At 48.8% G+C, this 20,957-nt stretch overlaps 1 protein-coding gene across 2 annotated transcripts in view; it reads left to right on the plus strand.

Annotated features, from left to right (window-relative positions):
• zfh2 (Zn finger homeodomain 2) overlaps positions 1-20,957 on the plus strand; it is a 64,634-nt gene that overhangs the window by 24,794 nt on the left and 18,883 nt on the right. For both annotated transcript variants that reach the window (XM_022842872.2, XM_086970693.1), the window contains 3 exons: positions 17,430-17,584; positions 17,857-19,935; positions 20,143-20,803. In XM_022842872.2, coding sequence (XP_022698607.1) covers positions 17,572-17,584; positions 17,857-19,935; positions 20,143-20,803 — 2,753 coding nt within the window. In that variant the 5' untranslated portion in view covers positions 17,430-17,571. The remainder of the gene's footprint in view (positions 1-17,429; positions 17,585-17,856; positions 19,936-20,142; positions 20,804-20,957) is intronic.

Consider the following 20,957-nt stretch of genomic DNA (forward strand, 5'->3'; position numbering starts at 1 on the left):
ATCTGAACGCAGATCTAGAAAGACACCACAGACATCTTGAGAAAAGCCGCTGGAGAGCGTAAAGTAGTAGCATGGCGGAATGGTACCGTATTCCTCGCATTAACCTCTCTGCTGTGCACGGTCTCTACCCTGGCTACTGCGAGCTCTAAGGGCGAGAAAGAACCAGCGATATCCGCTGCTAACGTTAAAAAGAGGCTTCTGGAAGTAAAATAAGATAGAAAAGTCTGCTGCCGCGGGCGCGATCCTGTTGCTTCGAAGCTAAACAACACCAACTCGTAGCTGTTTACTTTACGCGCTTCTAATTGGCGCCATGGACGCTGGGATAGGCTGGCAAGGAAACAAGTGGAAAGAGTCATTTTCATAATTCAAATTGGTAAGCTATGCCTAGCTAAGGAACCTAGTCCGCAAAATTTCAAGTGAAGCAAGCTAGGTAACAGCAGTACGATGACACGTCTCCGGGGAAACTACGACATCACTGCTACCACAAACGGATTAAGTCAGAGCTTACTCACCGAATAAAATATGCATGATCCTAACTGGGGCACACCGGCTACGAAAGCTCGAAGCATATCTAATCCGACTTGTTACTAAGGTAAAAAAGGAACTGCCTATAATTACAGTATAATAATATGTACAGATGGCTAGCGAGCTTATCCGCAGTGAAGAGCTACGATTTAACTTTGCCAAATGTCTACTATCATTATTTAATACTAATTTATAACGGTGTCAAGAGCTTCTGCAATGACGGACATGCTGCGCATTGTGTTGCCTTTCCTTTCAATTCAATCGTATTGTTTACTACCGCTGGACATACAATATATGCAGGACACGTCCGTACGAATCAGGCGGACTTGGATTCGACTGTACAGGATTTGCCGAGAGGTTCATCTGGCCCCAATGTCATCCGTACCTTCCCATGAAAAAGAAAAGGACTAAGGCGGAAAAAAACAGCGAGAATTAACGTCAAAGAAGTCGAAAAGTGACACCGTGTTGCTAGCCAGCTAAGTCCATACCCTATCGGTGTCTAACTCTTCGGTGCTGATTTGAAGCTGAATTAGTGGTACAGCAGGGGTGGCAGCACTGCGACCAGCTGCAAAGCGCACTTTTCCTATTGCTGTATGAAGCTGGCGTACGGCGGAGTCATGGAGTTCCTGTTCGGCCGTCCTGATTGTCTCAAATGACTGTCTTCTCGTTGTCGCGGTGGCACTTCACTCGTCGGTGCCCTCCAGTCCGCCTCGCTATGGATTGACCGGTGCGATCAGCTCGACGACGACGACACCGACGACCGTTGATGGCAATTAGAGAATCTCCGAGGACCTCGTCCGTCGATAAAGATATCCTCCGAAAGCGACCTGTTTCCCGTTTGGCGTGTCTGCAAGTCTCGAAACGAAGTAACGATGGACAGTGGCATCAGTGGCTGGAATAGCGGCAGTTGGAGGCCGGGCTGTAAGAGACGAGAAGGCGCATACTGTAAAGTAGTAGGGCAGAGAGGCGTCGGAAAGCTGTGTGTCTCACTAGATGTGAAAGAGACTTACCTTTCGAAGCAGGCTACGCACGGGTATATTTCGAGGAAGAAGAACTGATCTCTTGAGGATGTGTCGTAATTAACTCTAATGCACTTACTCCTTTGTGAAGACGAATTAAAAAAAATAGGCTCCCTTAGTCGATAATAGTGCCTGCAACAGAGACAACAGAACCAGCAGTACTATAGTTTTGAACGGAATCGAACATTTCTTTTTCGGAATATCTTTCTTTTTGTCATTTATTAGTACAACAATAATAACACTGTATTACTATGTATGTGCAAAGATACGTACGATATACAGGCTGGTACCCAAACTCAAGCAGAATGAGACATTGAGGCTCAAAATGTTCCATACATTGAAGTGCGCGTTCTTCCTGCGTTAGATGGGTTGATTCAACGAGCTCTATAATATAGGAAAAGAGAAAGATTAGTTAGTAGACGCTGGGAGCTGCATCCGCGAATGCGGCAACTTACTATTGTGTTATAGTTTAGCAGAGGCCTCCTTAGATTGAGCCAAGCATTAGGGAACTATGATGGCATCATATTGGTGACATGGCTGGTCCAGTCAAGGCATTGCATTAATTGTGGTCTGCGGTTGGGGTCTGAGTCGGACTTCTGCTTTTCGCCGATTTGGGGACGAGGCGGCGACCCAGCACTTGGTGTTAGCAGTGGAACCGCCGGCGGCGGCGCCCGCGCTAGCTGGGAACGACAACGCTCCGATATAGATGCCCGGAGACATAGAGGAAAATGAAGGCTCACACTTAGCTAGATATCCGCACGCAGGCACACGAACCAACGCTCAGATATAAACATTCACATATATAGCTATACCGCCTGGGGTTGTGGCCCACACGATTACCACTACCGTAGCGGCCGCCAGCAGCAGCACTGGCGAGCGTAGCTGAACAACGCCAGAATGGCGATTGTAGCCAAGCATGCGTCCATAGATCACGGCGTTCATTAATGGTTAGCCCGAGATGGCCGCAATAGTGGTCGCTTGGTTCGGCGCTTAGCCATCAGTAGATAGACGATGGCCGAGAGCGAGAATCAACAGCAGCAGTATCACGGAGACTGTGGCGGCGGCGGCGGCAGTGATCATAGCTAGTGCCATAGTAGACTGTATACTGGCCAGTCTGTGGTGCTGCCGGACTCGGACAGCGATCGGCTCTCGCAGCCGGCTGCGAAGCGACCAGGATTCGAGCCTCCTTTCTTCGATGAGTAACGCGGCGTTCGACAGATGTCCGGCATGTCTGACGCCGCTGCTGAGGCCGGTCCTACGATGCCGTTGCTGGATGTCGTGTGTGTCTATATGCTGGTCCTTACTGGCGGGCTAGTGAATCCCGTGGAAGTATAGTGTAGCAGCGATCGGCCGCTCTCAGTATTTGGTCGGGTGCATTCGGAAAGAGCGACAGCGGCAAGGAGCACCAGCTAAAGCTGCAAGCAGAGCTGCCTGCGGGAAGCTTGGTCGCTCCTCCTCGTCGCTCTCGTTTGCTTGTCGTCCGCTCAATAGAGGAAAAGTAGCGTTACACCGAGGGTGACCAGGCCGGCCAGGGTCGCGACCAGTGGCTAGTAAAGTAGTCCCAACCTCCATCTTTCCCTTAAAGATGATAACGACAACGACGACAGCGATAGCGACAACCATGACGACATCGTCGACAGCAGCGACCACGATGTCGAGGACGGCGAAAAGGACGAAGGAGATGAGACGAACAAGCAGTAGAAGAAAGAGCCAGGACTAGGATGAGAAAGATCAAGCCCGCTCCCGTCACTGGAGTGTGCGCAAGCGACAACAGGGAGCGCCTACTGCTATAGCGACAACAACAGCGCGTAGCTCTCGTAACTTGTAGGACACGCAGAGATGCGACAAGCAGATAGACGGGCGACCGGGTGACCAAGCAAGCAACGGGCATCGACAATCGACAGTCACCCGCCAGGTCGAGTGAACGACCAAGCAAAACGATGTGAGGCGGTTGGAGCGGCAGCGGCGACCTGACCAAACGGCCTGTAGGCGTCAGCGGACAACGAGGAAGGGCCAAGGAAAATAGCCAGACGCGACAGATACATTGACATACGGACACAGAGAGAAGGAAAAGGGGGGGGGGGGGTACAAGGGCACCGATAGACCGATGCAGGCAGGCAGGCAGGCAGACAGCAGCCGAAAACGAGCGAGAGAAAAAGATGGAGCAGCGAAGCAAACAAATGTTGAACCAATAGTAATAAAAATGCTAGGCCGTCGCACTTAGACGAGCTGAGTCATCATTTCTTTCGACTCAAACAGCGACGGTAGCGGCGCCAAAAGAAGCAGTACGCAGCAACTATCCAACTGCTAATGGTATTGTATTGGATTTGGCTGTTACGGTTAACTTGGTCATTGCCTGCTGTTGCTGCTTAGAAGGCCTACCACCACTCTACTGGGGGATAGGGGTGGGTAAGACGAGGAGGATAGGACGGCAAGGGATATTTGGGGAGCTGCTGGGGTGGAGCAAAGATCTGAGAAGAGAAATGCCGCGGAGTGTAAATATGGCCAAGAAAAAGGTTAGATTGAGTTGGATTGGGTGCGTCTAGTGAGGTTGTGAGGTGTGCAGCCAGCGGCGGCCCTTCGACGATAAGCCTCGTACTTGCTTTCCAACTGCTGCTGGCGCTGCTTTTATTACTATTATACTTTCATTATAACTGCTATCATCATTACATGTCTGCGCATAGCTTGCAGTTATTGGGAAGAAAGAAAAATTACCACTAGTCGAGTTAATCGAACCATAATATTATCAGTATTGCAATGCAGTCTACATGTCTATACATGGATTTGTATACATATACGTTATCGGCTAAAATTCGATGATGGTTTCTATATTAATTGGTAGATCACTATAGCTGGTACTAACTGTAGCAGAAGTAGAGCGGCGCATGCACGTGATACAATAGTCGTCTTGTGATACGTTGACTGGCGGTTTACCAATTCGTCGAACACGACGCCTGCAGGAGCTTTGCGCTAGATCCAAGACTGAAAGGAGGTGCGCTTTGCTAGAAAAAGCTTCGCCTGCCGCAACAGCACACGGCAGAGAAAAAATAATGACACACCAACCAGTTCGAGTACACTACAGATCAAAGTCGAGAATGGCGAAGAGGAGAACGGAGGAAGGCTGGGGCGAGAGGCCAGCGAAGAAAGCGAGCCACCATTGCCGCTACTGCTACAAACAGCGGTTGGTAATGGCGCACTAGTGCGGCCGCAGCGTCATCAATGAGTACTCAGTCATAGGCTGATTGTGCGAAGACGCCTGTCTGAACCAGTCGCCGTTGCTAGAGCCATGGGACCGGGTCGTAGCTTTCCTGGTGCTGCTATAGTGTTATTGTGTGGCGGTGGCAGATGCGTGACGCTCTCTGCGTTCACGCCGGCTGCTGCTCACTCAATATAAGGCCTGTTGTTCTATCGGCAATGCCCTGCGGAAAGATCTCGACGATGAAAAGGTTTGTTAAAATGAAGATGGAAAGACGGTGGCTGTCGCGGCAGCGGCGGGGGCGAAACGGAGGAACCAATGGACTCAGTCAGCGAGAAAAAGATCTGGGACAAACAGGGTGACGGACAGGCAGACGTGCTGTTCGAGGGTTTCACAAACTGTCTATCTATATATAAATAAAGAGCATACGTGGTAGAACATACTTATGATACATATAGCAGTACATGCATTTATTTTTTAGCAAAAGTCACATGCATCTACGACTAGACATTCGCAGTGACTGAATGACTGAGTCCATTGGCTTGTTTGGCCTAGATGCTGCTACTACCGCTGCTCTTACCCCATGGTTCACTGGCGGTAAACTGTCGACTTGAGCCCTGTGTTGTTCCGACGCTGCTTTGGATGGGCCTTCGTTTTATGCTGGACCCTTTTCCTTCCCTACGGGCACGACGTTCGACTTTCGGCATGGCCTCCACGAAGAGCCCAGACTTATATGTCGCTGAGCCGATTCTGCCAAGCAGCACGAGCTGCAACAATATCTGTCTCTTGCTAGCTGTTGTCAGTAGGTCAGGCATGGAAGCCGCAGAGAGAGACGGACGGACGCATGGAGACGGGACTGCGATTGATGCGCAGAGAGAAAAACACTCCGAGGCGTTGCCTGGCTTTGTTAACTCGTCTCGGTCCAACTCGATTCGCTTGCTTCCAACAACATCGCGCGTCAACTATCAGTCGCGCGCGTACACATCCGCAACAGCCTGAAACATACGCAGAGAGACGGGACGATGAACACAGCCACGACTGGCGCAGCAATCGACCACCAGCGACAGTAAAGTCGAGAATAAAGCGCGGATGAGACGATGAACGACAAACAAGACAAAAATACATGGGAAGATAAAGGAGGACCGATATGTCCATAGCAAATAAGGACGACCGAATGAACAGAGAAATACGCAGTGAGATGAAGAAAAGGGAAAATAGTGCGGGCGACGAAACGAAAGAAAGACAGCGAATGACACCTGTGGATAGACACGTACGCAGCCGGGTACCGCGGCTGCAATTAAATACAGTTGTAACAGTAGCTAGATAGAGCAATGCGTAGGAACTGGACTGAATAGTCTTCTCGTGTTCGATAAGTGCGCTGACTCATGGCGGGTGCCAAGCGCCAGTGTCCGCGTCCAGGGTAACCGCCATTGCTTTGATTATAACTAGCATACGGTGCCGGTTATGTAGCAGGCGCCACAGACGTCAGTCTTTCTGATGCTGATCATGGAATCCCGCATTGTGGGCTCTCATCTGTCCAACAGCAAGTTAACCAGAGCTCAACCTGTTGTCTCACTATAAAAGAGCTACAAACGGATTGACAAAAGTCCTCTCTTCGATATCCTCCTCGAGTTCCTTTTTTTGTCGCAGGTTTTCGCTGTCGTTACCGTCAGCTTCCTCCTTCTTTTCCTAGTTTTTCCTTTTTGGGATCGGATGTGAAACAGTGGAAATAAGTAGACGATCGGGAGTTAGGTCTGATATCGAATGGAGGGAGAGAGAGACGTACGGACGGACGGACGGACGGATGGACGAACGTACGGTGGGCGGTCAGTCCGACGAGTGGCTCAGTAGGTAAAGAGGCCAGTCGACGCTTCACGCCCGCCGGCCAGATTGTTGTGCTGCGGTAGCCTAATGGTCTGTGGGTAGATTGGTGCGTTACATAAATTCGATCCTATGGAAAGCAGCACAATCGATAATTCTATAGTGATCGGAAAGTGACTGCTGGCGTCGCTGGCTAAGAATACCTTGCTGATGGCTGTCAGCCATTTTGTCGTTTGTGACGATAGGGAATTACGAAAACTTTGATCGAGGCCGCCGTTGCCGACTGTTGTTCACGACCGGGGTGAGGCTGAAGCCAAAAAGAATCGGCAGTGAACTTCGCCGCACTCTATGTCCCATAAAGTTGGCACCAAGAATTAGCCCAGATGGCCGGTAGAGTGGCAAAGCTGCTAAAGGAGCTAAAATAGTGGATAACGTTCCTGCGTCGTGGGGGCCAGGTGGATCAAGTTTACCAGCGAAGCCGGCGGCCAGATAGTCAGACTAATGAGCAGCTCTCAGAATGAGTCCGTGAGAGTGAAGAACGATTGAGTAAAGCGCAGGATCGACCCAATTTCGCCGATTGTGCCGTTATTTTTGCGCCTTGCCATTAATATACTCACGAGTTGGTAGTAGTGAACTGAAGGCAAGCGAAACGACTTGAGGCGTTTCAAACATCCGTCGCACTAAATACCTCTGGCAATGGCGATCGGAGCAGTAATGGTAATCCCAGTGGGACCCAGGTCAGCATTCCTGGTGGTCGACCCCAGTTGGTCTGCCACTTGGTTGAGCGGCACTGCTCGGTGATTATCGGAAGTCTATATGTTCTCAGCCAGCGCGACTGCAAGCTCACCAGCCGTTCAACCGGGCGGCGAGTCAACAACGCGTCGGTAGCGGTTGAAGTGGTGATGATAGCAGCCATCCCAGCTACGACGACCCAGTCATCGAGGCACGTCGAATTGAGATCCCATTGCTTCACGTCCCGACTAACTAGTGCCTTCTTTTTCACCTACCTGCAATCGCCTTTATCTTCGGCAGTGGTTAAGGGGCGGCCGTCTCAAGCTCTCTAGGCTGTTCGCTGGCTAGCTGACTGGCTGTTGTAAATCCGACCCACTACTAACAGCCGCTGGACAAGAAGATCCAGCTCGTGTAGACCAGCTAGAACCTCTCAGGCTTTTAGATGAAACGACGTTAGTGGAGTTACTGTTGCGCTTGCTATGCTGTTAGAGGTGCGAGTGAAACCTAAAACCCTTCACCGCCATGGTTAGATGTATGTGTGGTCCCATTGGACCGATTTAGCGCCTGTACGCGTAACCACGGCGTTGCTCGAGTGCCGGTCGACCCATGCGTATCCGCGTAGGTCCGGAACATCGTTTGTTGACTTCGCTGTCGACGACGCCAGATTCCGGACTAGAGATATTTCATGCTCACGCACATAGTAGCATATTATAAGTATAGCAGATACGCAATCGATGACCGAGTTGTTGAACTATCGAAGTCTGATCCCAATATTCACAAGCTAGTTTACGAGATATAGCATGTATTACATGCATCTGCATTGCAATTAGTCTGGCAAGAGCAAGCCTGGTAAAGTTGATAGAAGCGAAAAAGGCTACAACGGTTTGCGGATTCGCGCGCTCTAACACATCAGTATGACATCGTTAATCGCATGATTTAATCAGTGTGGATCCAACCAAGTGTAAATAATAGAAAACGTTTTTTGTTATTATTAGCGACAAGGAGGTTGCTATGGATCAGATGCAGTACTGGAAAAAGTGAGCGCAGATTTGGGCCTTCTGGGTTTATTCGATGTGGCTTATGCCTGCGTGAGCAAGCCGAAAAATCCATACACCCTCTTGGCCTTAATTCTGTTCGCCATTTCCGTTATTCTCTTCGATTGCTGCCATTTCTATTATAGCCTGCTTAGCTAGCAGTGTGTGCACTGGACACATTATAGAGACTACAGGCTGAAAGCAGCTTACTTTAGAATTCTTTGCGTCCGAACATCCATTGCATGAGACTGTGCGGTTATTCAAAGCTAGTCAGCATGATTAACAGCGAAAAATGAACCTATCGTAATCATAATCATCGTTATCATCTCCTTCGTCCTCCGATGGAGCCCGATGACCTGGTGGACGATCGCCCGTCGAATCGCAATGAGGGCGACCCCAGGATCGGGGAGAGTTTGACTGGCTAGTGGGATTTATAGGGGAGGAACGCTGAGAGCTGCGGGGCAAGTCGAAGTACGACGAGCTCGGGAAAGCAGGCGTAAAAGCGTGGCCCAGCGGCATGCGTTCTTCTCGAGATAGCGGCAGTAAAGAGAAGTATTAGCGGCTTACGTTGCTGCCATTCTGTTAGGCTATATATGTACGCCTGTACTGGGTTGGGCCCTAGGGAAACGTCTATTCGAAGAGCTCGTTGTGGCTGCCTATTTCAGTATTTTCACTCATGTCAGACTCTGACTGGACCGGATCTCGGTTTTCTTCGTTCTTCGCTCTGCTGTATCAGCTTTCAAAGCGTCTCATTGTTTCAAGCTATCGTTACGTTATTAACATGATCCCGGTTGTAGTTGTATAATATTCAGTCTACCTGCGCATAAACAGGCACATTGGGAATAAATGTGGAATAAGCACGATGATGGCTATTTTATAGTGCCTACTTTTTAATATTCGTTCGATACCGTGTGCCGCTTAAATGGTCTACGAGCGTAGAAGGGCTCGAACCTCTGGCAATGAACGACCGACCCTATGATGGGCCATATGATTTGCTCCGTAACAGAAATAGTGCCCAAGTCAATGTTTGGCCTCGTTAATGATACTGTTTGACTGCGAGCAGTAGACCAGATAAAGAAACCAAACGCTTTAGAAAGAAGTTGGCGGTCGCCAAAGACAAGACACTGAGAGATAGAATAAACACAAGACAAAGAAGACGGAATCATATAAACGGAATAGCTGGAGAAAGATCCGCAGGATGACGAGAGTTAGTTGTTTTTGCGCGCTAAAATTTAAATGAAATGAAAATATACACGTATTCCTAGCTGCTGCTGTCCCAGGTCTCGACATCATTTCCCGTACCCCTGTGGGCTATCACTATAGTTACCACTACAGCCACCGCCCGCCCCGTTGGCTGTTGCCTGCTCCGGCATCATACGTCGACCCGGGCCTTGTGTGCACCTAGCTTTCTTTATTCATGTGGTACGAAGTGTGGGCATGTTTGCCTGTCTGTACGAATCTCATGTTTGTGCGGCATCGGAACAAGCTGAAATGCGCGTCACATGTTGCGCTCCTGCCGCCGTTGTTTTCGCATGTGATTTACGGCTGATCTAGCGGGAAGTCAGTCGGTGGTTGTTGTTGTTGATTGTTGCTAAAGTAGCTGGTTGCCTGGCTGGCTGACGTGTATCGGGGCACTGGCAAAATAAAAGCCGCGGTTGTGTCGATGGTCTCCCTCTTTCTGTCCGTCCGTGTGTCTCTTGCTTTATCCGTTGTGCACACATTGAACGTTGCGTGGCGTTGTCCTTTATTGTTGCGCACCGACGGAGGCAGTGGTGACTCCGGAGCAGCAGCAGCAGCAGCAGCAGCAGCAGCAAAAGGAAAGAAAGCCGCTCGCCGATGCCGGTAGCGTCAAAGAAGCGAGAGAGAGCAGGAGAGGAGACGAAACGCGGCAGCAAAGACAACATGATCCTGGGTCGACAACATTCTTCAACGACCACCGCCGCTCTGTCAGAGATACCATCAGCATCAGCATCAACAGCATGAACAACACCACCGACATATACGCCAGCAGCAGCAGTCCCCCCCTCTCGCCTGCCTCACGGCAACAATCTTAGACAACATCGCGCCATGCAAACAATCGCAGATACCATGAACAGAAGCTGCTCTACAGTTCGCACCAGCTTCTGCGGCGACACGTGTTACGACTGCCGCCATCAGCATCACTACGGTTGCTGCAACGTCGCCACATCCCAATCACAACCATAAAGTGTCGAATTTATTGAAATTAGCTTGTGCTGCCACTGCGGGCCTTCTTGCTTCTGTTGTTGTCGCTGCCGGCAATGGTGCTCATTCTATGTGTGGAACTCAGGAACGCGGGCTTTCTCGGCGTTTGCCAGAGGAGTCCAGGGGCGACGCGAGACAGTTCTCCAGTTGGCTATATTATTATCTGCTACACGAATACAAGCAGCAAAATCGTAGGAACACTAAAATAGGACAGAGTTACGGAGAGACGGTGGTTTTCGTTGGTCGGGGTGTAGTAGGCGCGCCAATGACAACAGTTTTTACTCGGTAAAGCATCGGAGCATCTCAGAAAATCCGCGGCTGGTGGTAGCTGCTATAGGCCTATGGTCTGCCAACAAGGAGACTAAGCGAAGTATAATTCACCGTCGATGGAATGAGAGCTTTCCTGCAGCTTTCCGCTGCCGGCTTGAAATGGATAGACCGTTGGAATATTATATTTGTTTTAGTACTTCGCTCCCAAAAGCGAGCGATACGATTAGGATTCTGACTGTTTACCATGTTGGCTGACCGTTGACTGGCGGATGCAACACGCGGCCTGTAATACAATAAACGGTACAGGCAAATCACGTATATATTCTTACGCAGCTGTAGTGGACATCAATTTTAAAGTGTCGCCCATCATGTCAAAATGTAGTAGTGGTAAGTTGAAACGTTTGGGTTTCAGTTTACCACTACCACATTTAGTTTGAAACCTAGCGGGCAACCTGGTAACACATGTCCAAGCGTATTTTTACGTAGCGTCTTTTTTAAGGACACATACAACCCAGCATGCAACCCAGATAACCAAAAACGAAAAGAAAAATTCTAGAGTCGTGAATTTTTCGAGAGATGTCGATCGTTTAAGTGCATTTATTAACGTGGATTAATTAATATTCGACTATTGTCTTAACGTCAATTAGGCCAGCAAGCGATGGCCTTTTCTATTTTAAATTACAATAGGTACTGTATAGAATGCTCAATTAGATCGAGTCTGTGTCTCTCGGAAGACCATTAAACCAAGTACAACTATACGTTCAAGTTAATATAGTATATACATATAAATATAATACGGTGTATAGTAGGAAATAGTCCGCGACACGGATATAATAAGGCGTCAAGTCAACAATATTTAACTACTAGTCGTCGTTAATTGATGATGTGATACGCCCGCAATATTGGGCTGCTCGGAAATGGAAGCAGCTTAGTCGCTGCGATGAAAACGCGATGATAGGCGATTGATATCGTCATTGAAAATGGGGCTGGGCCTACTGCTGCTTTGCGTTTTGTGTCGTCGTGCCATCTGTAATTCGAAGCAAATCTGAAGAGCGAACCCGTTTTTCGAGAACCCATTTCACGGGTATGACGACAACTAAATAAAGATGGCATCTGTGACGGCCGTTTGTAAAGGCTGCCGCTTGATGAATAAGCTCACACTGCATTGGTTACATATAATACCCTCGCAGACGCAGGTAATAGCATTTGATTTTGCCCAAAAGTAAAAAAAGTTGAATATTATTTATTTGTAGCACTGATAAATTACAATACACAGCAGCAGCGGTTAAATATACACAGAAAAATGTGGGTTTGCAATTGATTTTCCAGGACAACACTGGGCCGTGTCCTGCTATTTATTAGTATTTCGTATCACTTGATTCATTCCTGTTAATGCAGTCAGGACCTATTGTCTCCTGCAAACATTATATTATAGCCTTCGTGGTTTATTAATTATTCGTAGTTGGCCACTGTAACTAGTTGTGTTACACAAATATTGTCTGGGCCTTGACCACGTATAGTAAACTCAAAGGGGTTCTCTGCTGACGGTATCGGCGCATTTATCTGCAAAATTATTTTAAATTCAAGGAACTATATTCCGATTTTATCGTCAGTGCACGTTCTACAAAGCACCACCAGGACATAAAAATTCAGCAATATGCACGTATGCATATTTACTGTTTAGGATCATGTCGAGGCATGGGTGGGGCACTCGCGAATTACAACGACGCTGCGCTTGACCGATCGGAATATCAGGGGCAAGTCGTCATTTCGCGTCTCCTTATAATGTGTTCCTCTACTTGTTCCAGTCTCTAGTTTCTTTTTCTCGTTGATATCGAACTGCTGTTAGCTTTTGTCATAGATTCTAGAGCCACAAACCAACGACATCATTTGGTCGTCGCCTCCGTCGTGCTTCAAATGGACGCCCCACACGCGAGCTGCTCTTTTCTTGAGCGATAACCCTCGTAACTACTTCAGCCAATTTAGTATTTTAGCTCGTAGCTAAAATCTGGATTCTTATTGCAACCATTGCGTGTTTTACCAGCTAAAATCTACTTTTTTGGCTTTTGTTATGGTCGACGAGCAGTCGGCTTCAATGAATGGTCGTCCAAATAAAACATTTATTAACCTCTATTAACGTATAGCAGATAGTATCATTTTATAAGTAATGATTTGACAAATGGTAACAACCACATCTTGCGCAAGTTGCCCTTGTAAGTCATGCTGCTTGTATTTCGTGAAAACTCGCTTAGCTGGTAAGGATATGTCGCCACCTTACGCTCAACTCTGCGATAGTTATCTCTGTCCTTTCATCAAAGATAGGTGAGGCGTGGATGCTGATTCCCGCCTGGGAGTCCGAGTGTTTTTCTGTCCCCTTGCTCTTAATGCTTGCGTCCATTTGCGTGGCGTTCCCTAGTTTATCTCGATGGTCTGTTCGAAGAAACGAGCTGGTGAGTGCCCACTGCCCATCATTGGGCCTACCAGCAGACGACAGTGGGTACCAAATACCGACAGGAAGAGTATGAACCAAGAAGGCTAGCAATAGTAATAGCACAACGGTAATTGCTACAGCCTCTACCATTGTGGCGGCCTCTCCCAGTCTCAATAATTCCCCCTCTCCAGCTGCGGTCAACCATCCGAAACGCACACCTAACTCCCTTAAACTGTGGCCTGTCGACGTCTCGTTGACGCGGGCGAGCACCGCAGCAGCCGCGTCCGATAAAGTGCGTTTTTATTTAGAGCTGTCCTGGCTACTGATGCTGCTGCTGGTGCTGCCGTCGGCGGCTGCGGCGACTTGGTCCCAACCGCTAGGTGTAATTAACACATGTTCATTTTTATGTGTTGACCGCATACTAATTATTTGAAGCTAAGAGTCGAGCGAACGAATGATTGGACAGTAGAATGGATGGCAGATCGAAATAACCTCATGGTCGTACAGGACGAAGCGAACTGTTGTGTTCGGTCTGAGGACATCGAGTGGAAGTGAAATAATACGGTGAGAAAGAACGCAAGAGGGAAAGCGACGAATTCAGGCTCGGGTCACTTGTCTTAGTGCTGCCACTGCTGCAGCATCGTGTCCTCGGGGGGTTTGCCCGGGGTAGCGCGCATTCAGGCCTCTGCAAGGGGGTGTTGGGGGTTCATTTAACCTGTTTTTAGGCAGTCGTCTCACTTGCCCTGTTGACCTGACATGGCCCCTTATCCACCTAATATTAATTGTTATCGTAATTACAGAATGCCAGAACCGAGAGAAACGGGGAGGGATCGATTGGGAGCTAAGTGGCCCGATCGGGACTTAACGGCTAGATTGGGCGAAGGAGACAGCAACGGTGTACACATGCGGTCGCACAGAAAATAAATTGGTGCAAAGCGAATACTGACCGTCTTGGCAAATATTTGCAGTACTTAAGAGAGCAAATCAGGGTGAACCAAAACGAAAAGTTCATAGTATGTGTTGTACGAGCGGCCATACGAGGCAGCTCCATTGTCGCGTTGTTATATACGCACTCAAGCTTTGTAGTTTCGAAGAGGAAAGTTGTGGGAAATATAAGCGCACTACTAATACTGTACCATGTTCGTGTGCTTAAAAAGCTATTTACGTTGCCTGATTCTTTCTGCGCCTGCAGTTCGAACATTTTGCTGTTACGACACTACATACTTTGTTGACAACTTGCTGACACCAAGTAAACTCGACAATTTATCCACTGGCCCGTTAGTCGATGTATGCTTTTTATGATGGTAGCTATCGCTTATTTGCTTATCTCTGTTTCTAATTATACATGTACTACATTTCTTAGTTCACGTGTCTATCTGCTGTCAGCAACTGCTGATGAGCCTGGCGAGCTGCCGCTAGCAACAGACGACCCACCGATCATTTACCATTAGCGCTGTAAATCTGAGATCAGGCGAAAGAAAAAGAAGCAGCGGATACCGCAGCACTATCTGATTCTATGTTGCTAGTACAGCTGGTTCAACGGATGCAGCGGCGCTGCGTTGAACGACTAAGATGCGTCATTGCTATGAGTTTCGGTACGATCTAGTCTCTCCTTGAATTGCACGCGCGGACGAGTCGCTGAAAACGCGGCTTGTACAGGCCAAAAAGAACAGATGACGTAAACTACACCAACAACGAACGCAATGACGCGGGTGCGGTGGTTTGTGACTGTCGATCGGTTTGCCTGTTTGCCTGCCTGCCTGTCTACATACCCTCATTGGACCGCCTGTTTGGATTTAGCTGGCTACAATCGTTTAATGGCGACGTCAACACGACTGACTATGGTGGCTGAGGAATCGATAATTGAAAATTGAATACTTTACGGTAAAAACGATCGGGAAAAAGACTGAAGCAGCGGGAAAAAGAAATAAAGAAAATGATAAAAAGGAGAAAGATAGAAGTCAGTTCACAGCAGATTGACTGACTGTTCTCGTTGATGCTGCTGCTGACGGAAACAATAGCAACGACGGCAATAACAACGACGATAGCCACTGCGATAGTAACGACGTTTGTGTTAAGAAATTCGAAATCTCTAGCGAGAGGAAAGACTGCTCTGTTTAGATGGTCAACAAGACAATGAAGTAAGGAAGAGAAAGGACGACAAAGAAGTCATTTGGAATTTTTAGTTCGACGCAGCGAAACACGAAGGCGTAAGGGTATGGAGACGCGTTAGAATCAAACCGAAAATGCGTACCATTTGCTTGCCTGTCGGCCAGCACCGTTACGGCCGTGTCCGCGTAGTCATCGGCGCATGATTACTGGCAATTGCGGTCATCGTGTACAAAGTACAATAGCTGTAAAGACTTTGCGTGTGGTTTTGTACCGGTGTAGCTGAGGCTGTTCTGCTACTTTCGATGCAGCAACAGCAGGACCGGCATAAGTTGATCTTGAATGCAAATTGTCTACGAAGCAAAGCAGATTGAAAAATGAGCATTAGAGCGATAGATTATGAAGTTCCGTTCCTTCTGTGAGGGAGTACGTGCAACTATCAACTTCAAAGGCCAAAAAGTGAGAGCCACATGACGTATGCGTAGCGAAGAACCGCAAAATCAGCCAATACAGAATAATGAATTTACGAAACACATATATATATACACGGCTGATGAGAACTAGATTGACGGTAGTAATGCTACTTGGCATTGTTGATACTAATGGCACAATGTGTCTTAACGGTGGCCGCACAGAATAAATGATTTTAAACTATCGATGATATTCAATCAATGACGGGGAGAGGGGAGTAGATGACGACTCACCGATACACAGTGGCGCCGCACCAAATATCCAAGAAATACTTGAAGCTCAAGGGAAATAATCGCATTAATCGCATAAATGGAAACCAAGCTTCACAAACTGGCGAAAGAAATTTTCGATTTTTTCCGTAGTGACTGCTACTTAGCAGCGAAGAAAAAATCAGTGATACTTGAGACAGCCGAATTTTGTCCATGTATCGAGCTAAAATTCGATGTATCGTTTGCGTATCCTGTGTACCATAGGTTGAGTAGAGCAGATGCAACCACTGAACACGACGATGTAATCTAGAAAAGAAACACTAACGTTCCTGTTCGACCTATTGGTTGTCATCTGAACCTGTTAATGCTGCTTGACAAGATATCGGTTCGTTAGCCGAGCTTTTGCTGGACCTATCTCGATATTGTATGGGTTCGGAGAAAACAAGGCTCGAGGGCATCGCATGCGTGGAGTAGGACCCGAAACAGCCACCCCGCTGATCAGTTGTCCTTAGACCCTTCAACTGTCGTCGTTGTCGGCCAGTCTGGAAGAAGCAGTAGCGTTACCATACTGCCCATAGATTGTATTGTACACTGAAACAGCTATACGCCAAACCATCATCAGGTCCATGCTTAGCAAAGAGCAAGTAAGGCGTGTGGGAGTCTTACGAGTTGCAACCGCTATACGCTCGGCTATATATATACATACACATATATATGTGACAGGTCACGATGATGTTGCTGAGCACCGCTGGCAGTGACTTTACAGTTGCGTTTAGTATCTATTTGCCGATGCCATTCATGTTGATACTGATGCTATAGGCAACGATGATTGTGGTAATGATTATGCTGATTCTATTAAGTGATGACAGTACATGCTGCCGACGAGCTTAGCGATTCGTTCGGTCGTCCGTACGGTGGTGACTGACCCTCGGTTCAATGATTGATTCGATCGCCGGCGCTGCAGCTGTAACGTGGTTTGCCTATGATTTTAATCTGAACGAATGAAGACCAGTGGCTTACGGCAGCGAAAACAATCCGACAGATTGCCTTCGCCAAGGGCTGCGACGGCGGCGGCGGCGACGGCTGCCACTTGCTTTCGGGCCAAACAGCCAACCATTCATCGAATACGGTAGTCCGTAGAAGAACAAATGCAAGCGATTTTATGAGATCGTTGAACACAGGACGGATTAATGAGGCGTCTGTTGATGTATAACCTGAGCCCATTTTGCTGACTTGAACTAGTCGTCTGTCAACCAGCTGCCTAGTACGCGTATGTGTGCCCACGTGTAGGTCTGCTAACTTTTAAACTGTTCTGCATAGCAAAGAAAAAGCGCTCACTAAAAATGTTTACTAAATAGTAATATCAATGGCATCCTCCTTTTCTTGCAGTGTCCGTTATGTTTCGGAGCTCGAACCTAGTTTCTTGTAATCTCTCCGCCTGCTATGAGGAAAAAAAGACTCAAAATTTTGCGCAGATCGCTTCAACTCAGGAGAAGAACCACATCATCACTTTTGATAACTGCTCGGGACTATGTGCGACACTGGTAAGTAAATCAGGCTAATGTTTTATCATTGTTGGATTTTCGCCTGAAGCAAAACTGGCCGATGTTCGTCAGATTTTTTTCGGCAAAAAACTGTTTTACGGTTTCTTTCAGTTTTCAAAATTGGATCTAACGTTATGTTCTTCGGTAAATTACAACTTGTCTTCGTTCTGCTCTTATTAGTTCTTTTCTCGAAAAAACAAACTTAACTTTATGGATAATTAGTATCAGTGATGACAATTGATGTCGTTAAACTGTTCTGTGTCCTATTTCAGGCCAAGGCAACGGGCAGGCCTCGCTCGATCTAAGCCTCCCAGTGACGAGACCACAGGCGGCGTCGAGTCCCCTACCCCTCTCTGTCAATTTCAACCCTGCTGAGATCAACATGACCCCCGAGGAAGGTGTGCTGGCTATGGGGGCGCAGCAGGACCTCGGCTTGGCATTGACTAAAAGTTTAAGTCCTAGCCAGGCTCCGCAAAGCCAAACACAGACGCAGGCGCCAGCTGACGTCGAGTCGTTTACTGGACGTATTGTCTACAATCCCGATGGATCGGCGTTCATCATCGATTCCGAGAGCTCAGAAGACTCAAGCTCATTGCCTTTGCCGTCACAGGAAGGGGCGATTGTTGACGGCCGGGGATTGACACCACCTCGAGGTACCGAACTATCCATCCCTCAGGTGGTCAATGCGTACCATATCCACAAAGCGGAGACCGGAGATGGCACGCCAAGTGCTAGGGCCGCCGGTGGTGCCGAACGTTGCACGCCCCTTGTACACAGCTATCGGGTATTCAGCGTACGTGCACGTAACGGCAAAACGCGTGCTGTACAGCAGAAGGATCAGGAACCTCCGCAAGTGAGTGGTAGTTTAGCGCAGTTCTTGCAAGAAAGCTTGCAGGACGGCGAGCAGGTGCAGCCAGCGCGGCCTATCCTTATGTGTTTCCTGTGCAAGCTGTCATTCGGCTTTTCAAAGTCGTTTGTAGGCCACGCGACGAATCAGCACGGCCTGTCATTAGGCGAGGATGAGGCCGCACAGCTGGAGCGACGTGCGGTATCCGCCATTATCCAGGGGGTGGGAAGGGAGAAAGAGCCGATCTTGTCCTTTCTTGAGCCCCTCAGGACCCCTCTGCCAGCCTCAACTACCTCAGGCGCCAATAGCGCACCCTCCGAAGTTCGGCCGGAAACGCCACTATCCGGTCCCCTTGTAAATAGTTCCAGCCACTGTGATACAACAATTCAACCTTCCACAATTCCTGCATCGTCTTCGTCACCCAAGAGTCAAGAGCAATTAACGTCGCCACCCAATACTGACAACACCGTCGCGTCGAAAGCCTTTACGAGCCAAAGTCACAACACTTCGAGCACCACAACAACCAATGCGATTTCAAGTAATACTACTGCTGGAAGTACGACGACAAATGAACGTCCCAGCCAGCAGGACACAAATAGCGGCAATAACAGCAGCGCCAGCAGCAGCGTCAGCGTTAACGCTAGCAACCGGTCCCGAACGTCGAGTCCAACAGCGTTATCGTTGGTTCTATCGATGAGAAGAAGCCCCAGTCCGCCCGAGTGCACACCTTCTAGCCCTGAAACACTGAGCGCAAAAGCGAAAGAGCTCGAAGAACTTGCCAACATCGAGCGGGTCCAGCGGATGGCGCAGCTCGCTGAACAGGTGAAGCGCGAAGCTGAATCACCCAGCAGTCAGCGGCCAACCTCTGCCTGTTCAACCGGTTCATCTCCTAGCCATCAAGGTGGTCCTAGTAAGGGTGCCATGGACCAGATGGCTGCTCAACAAGCGCAGGCGCTATTCAGCGCTATGCTACAACAGCAGTTCGGGTTGCAGGTTTGTCCACAGCATCCCGAGGGTAAGCCGCCGGGCACAGACTGCAATAAGTGCGATGCGAATCAGGCGCGCGCGGCTCAGCTCGGCGCTGTACACAGCCAACTGCAGACTCTGCAGCAGAATTTACAGCAGTCGCAGCTGCAGGCAGCTGCCCACATGTCGATGTCGCAGCTAAATCAACTCAATCAGTTGGCCATGTCCGGCCAAATGGGGCAGGTGCCAGTGGGGCAAATGGGCCCGCAGCTCGCCTCCAGTAGTCCAGCGCCGTCGCCTCAGGTGATGCACTCCAGGAACTCGTGCAAGACGCTCAAGTGTCCGAAGTGCAACTGGCATTACAAATATCAAGAGACACTGGAGATCCATATGAAGGAAAAGCACCCCGAGAATGACATGAGCTGCGTGTACTGCCTCACTAACCAGCCTCATCCGCGACTCGCGCGCGGGGAAACCTACACGTGCGGTTATAAGCCCTATCGGTGTGATGTGTGTAACTACAGCACCACTACGAAAGGTGAGCAGGCTCAGCGTTGATATAAGATTATATACTCGGCTACCGGCAAGAATGGTGACAAGCTTTGGCTTAACCAGAACTTTTCAGAGTTTCATTGGTTCTCAAGCTAACATGCTAGTGTAGGCATATTTTTATATACATATATATATATATATTGATATCTTATTCTAACGACGTGTGTTACGTTACCCGTTTCACTACTACCAGGCAACCTCTCTATACACATGCAGTCGGACAAGCACATCAACAACATCCAGGAACTCCACAATGGCCAGCTGCAGGTGGGCGGAGCGGCTTCGGCTGCGCCATATGGTCAGATGCAGTTTCCCGCGCCCCCCAAACCGACCGAGCCTGAACGGCCTAAACAGGCAAGTCCTAAGCCTAAGGCCACCTGGAGGTGTGACATTTGCAACTACGAGACAAACGTGGCGCGTAACTTGCGTATTCACATGACGTCCGAGAAGCACACGCACAACCATGCCGTGCTACAGCAGAACATGAAGAGCTTCCAGGCGCTACAAGCGCTCGGCGGCGGTAATCCGGCTGGGCTGGAGCAGGCGCTCGGCGCGCTGACGCAACCTGGCACCCCCGCAGGGCCCAATCACCCATTAATGGGCTTGCATCCTGCATTTCTACAGCAGCTACAACAGCAAGCCGGCCAGCAGGACCCCGCGGGACAATCCCCCGAGGTGCAACTGGCCGACATTGCCTACCAACATGCACTGCTGGTCATGGCACACCAGAACCAACAACATCAGCATCAGCAGCAGCAACAACAACAACAACAGAACCAGCACCAGAGCACCCCACAGGCGGCTCATAAGAATAACCCCACGCTAGACATGGAACATCCCGATCCCACCCTTAGGTGAGCATCCGCTTTTCACAATATTTCTCGATGTGCACCTTCGAACTTCTGTTGTTTTTCCACGTGCTGCTTCGTAGGTAAATATGACGCAACGTACTCTAACGGGAAAGAGCTAACAATTAGCGTTCACTATCTAACAGCGATCTGTTTGTTA

Source organism: Varroa jacobsoni, unplaced genomic scaffold (genome assembly GCF_002532875.2).
Source record: "Varroa jacobsoni isolate VJ856 unplaced genomic scaffold, vjacob_1.0 scaffold_1021, whole genome shotgun sequence".
NCBI classification, from domain to species: domain Eukaryota; kingdom Metazoa; phylum Arthropoda; class Arachnida; order Mesostigmata; family Varroidae; genus Varroa; species Varroa jacobsoni.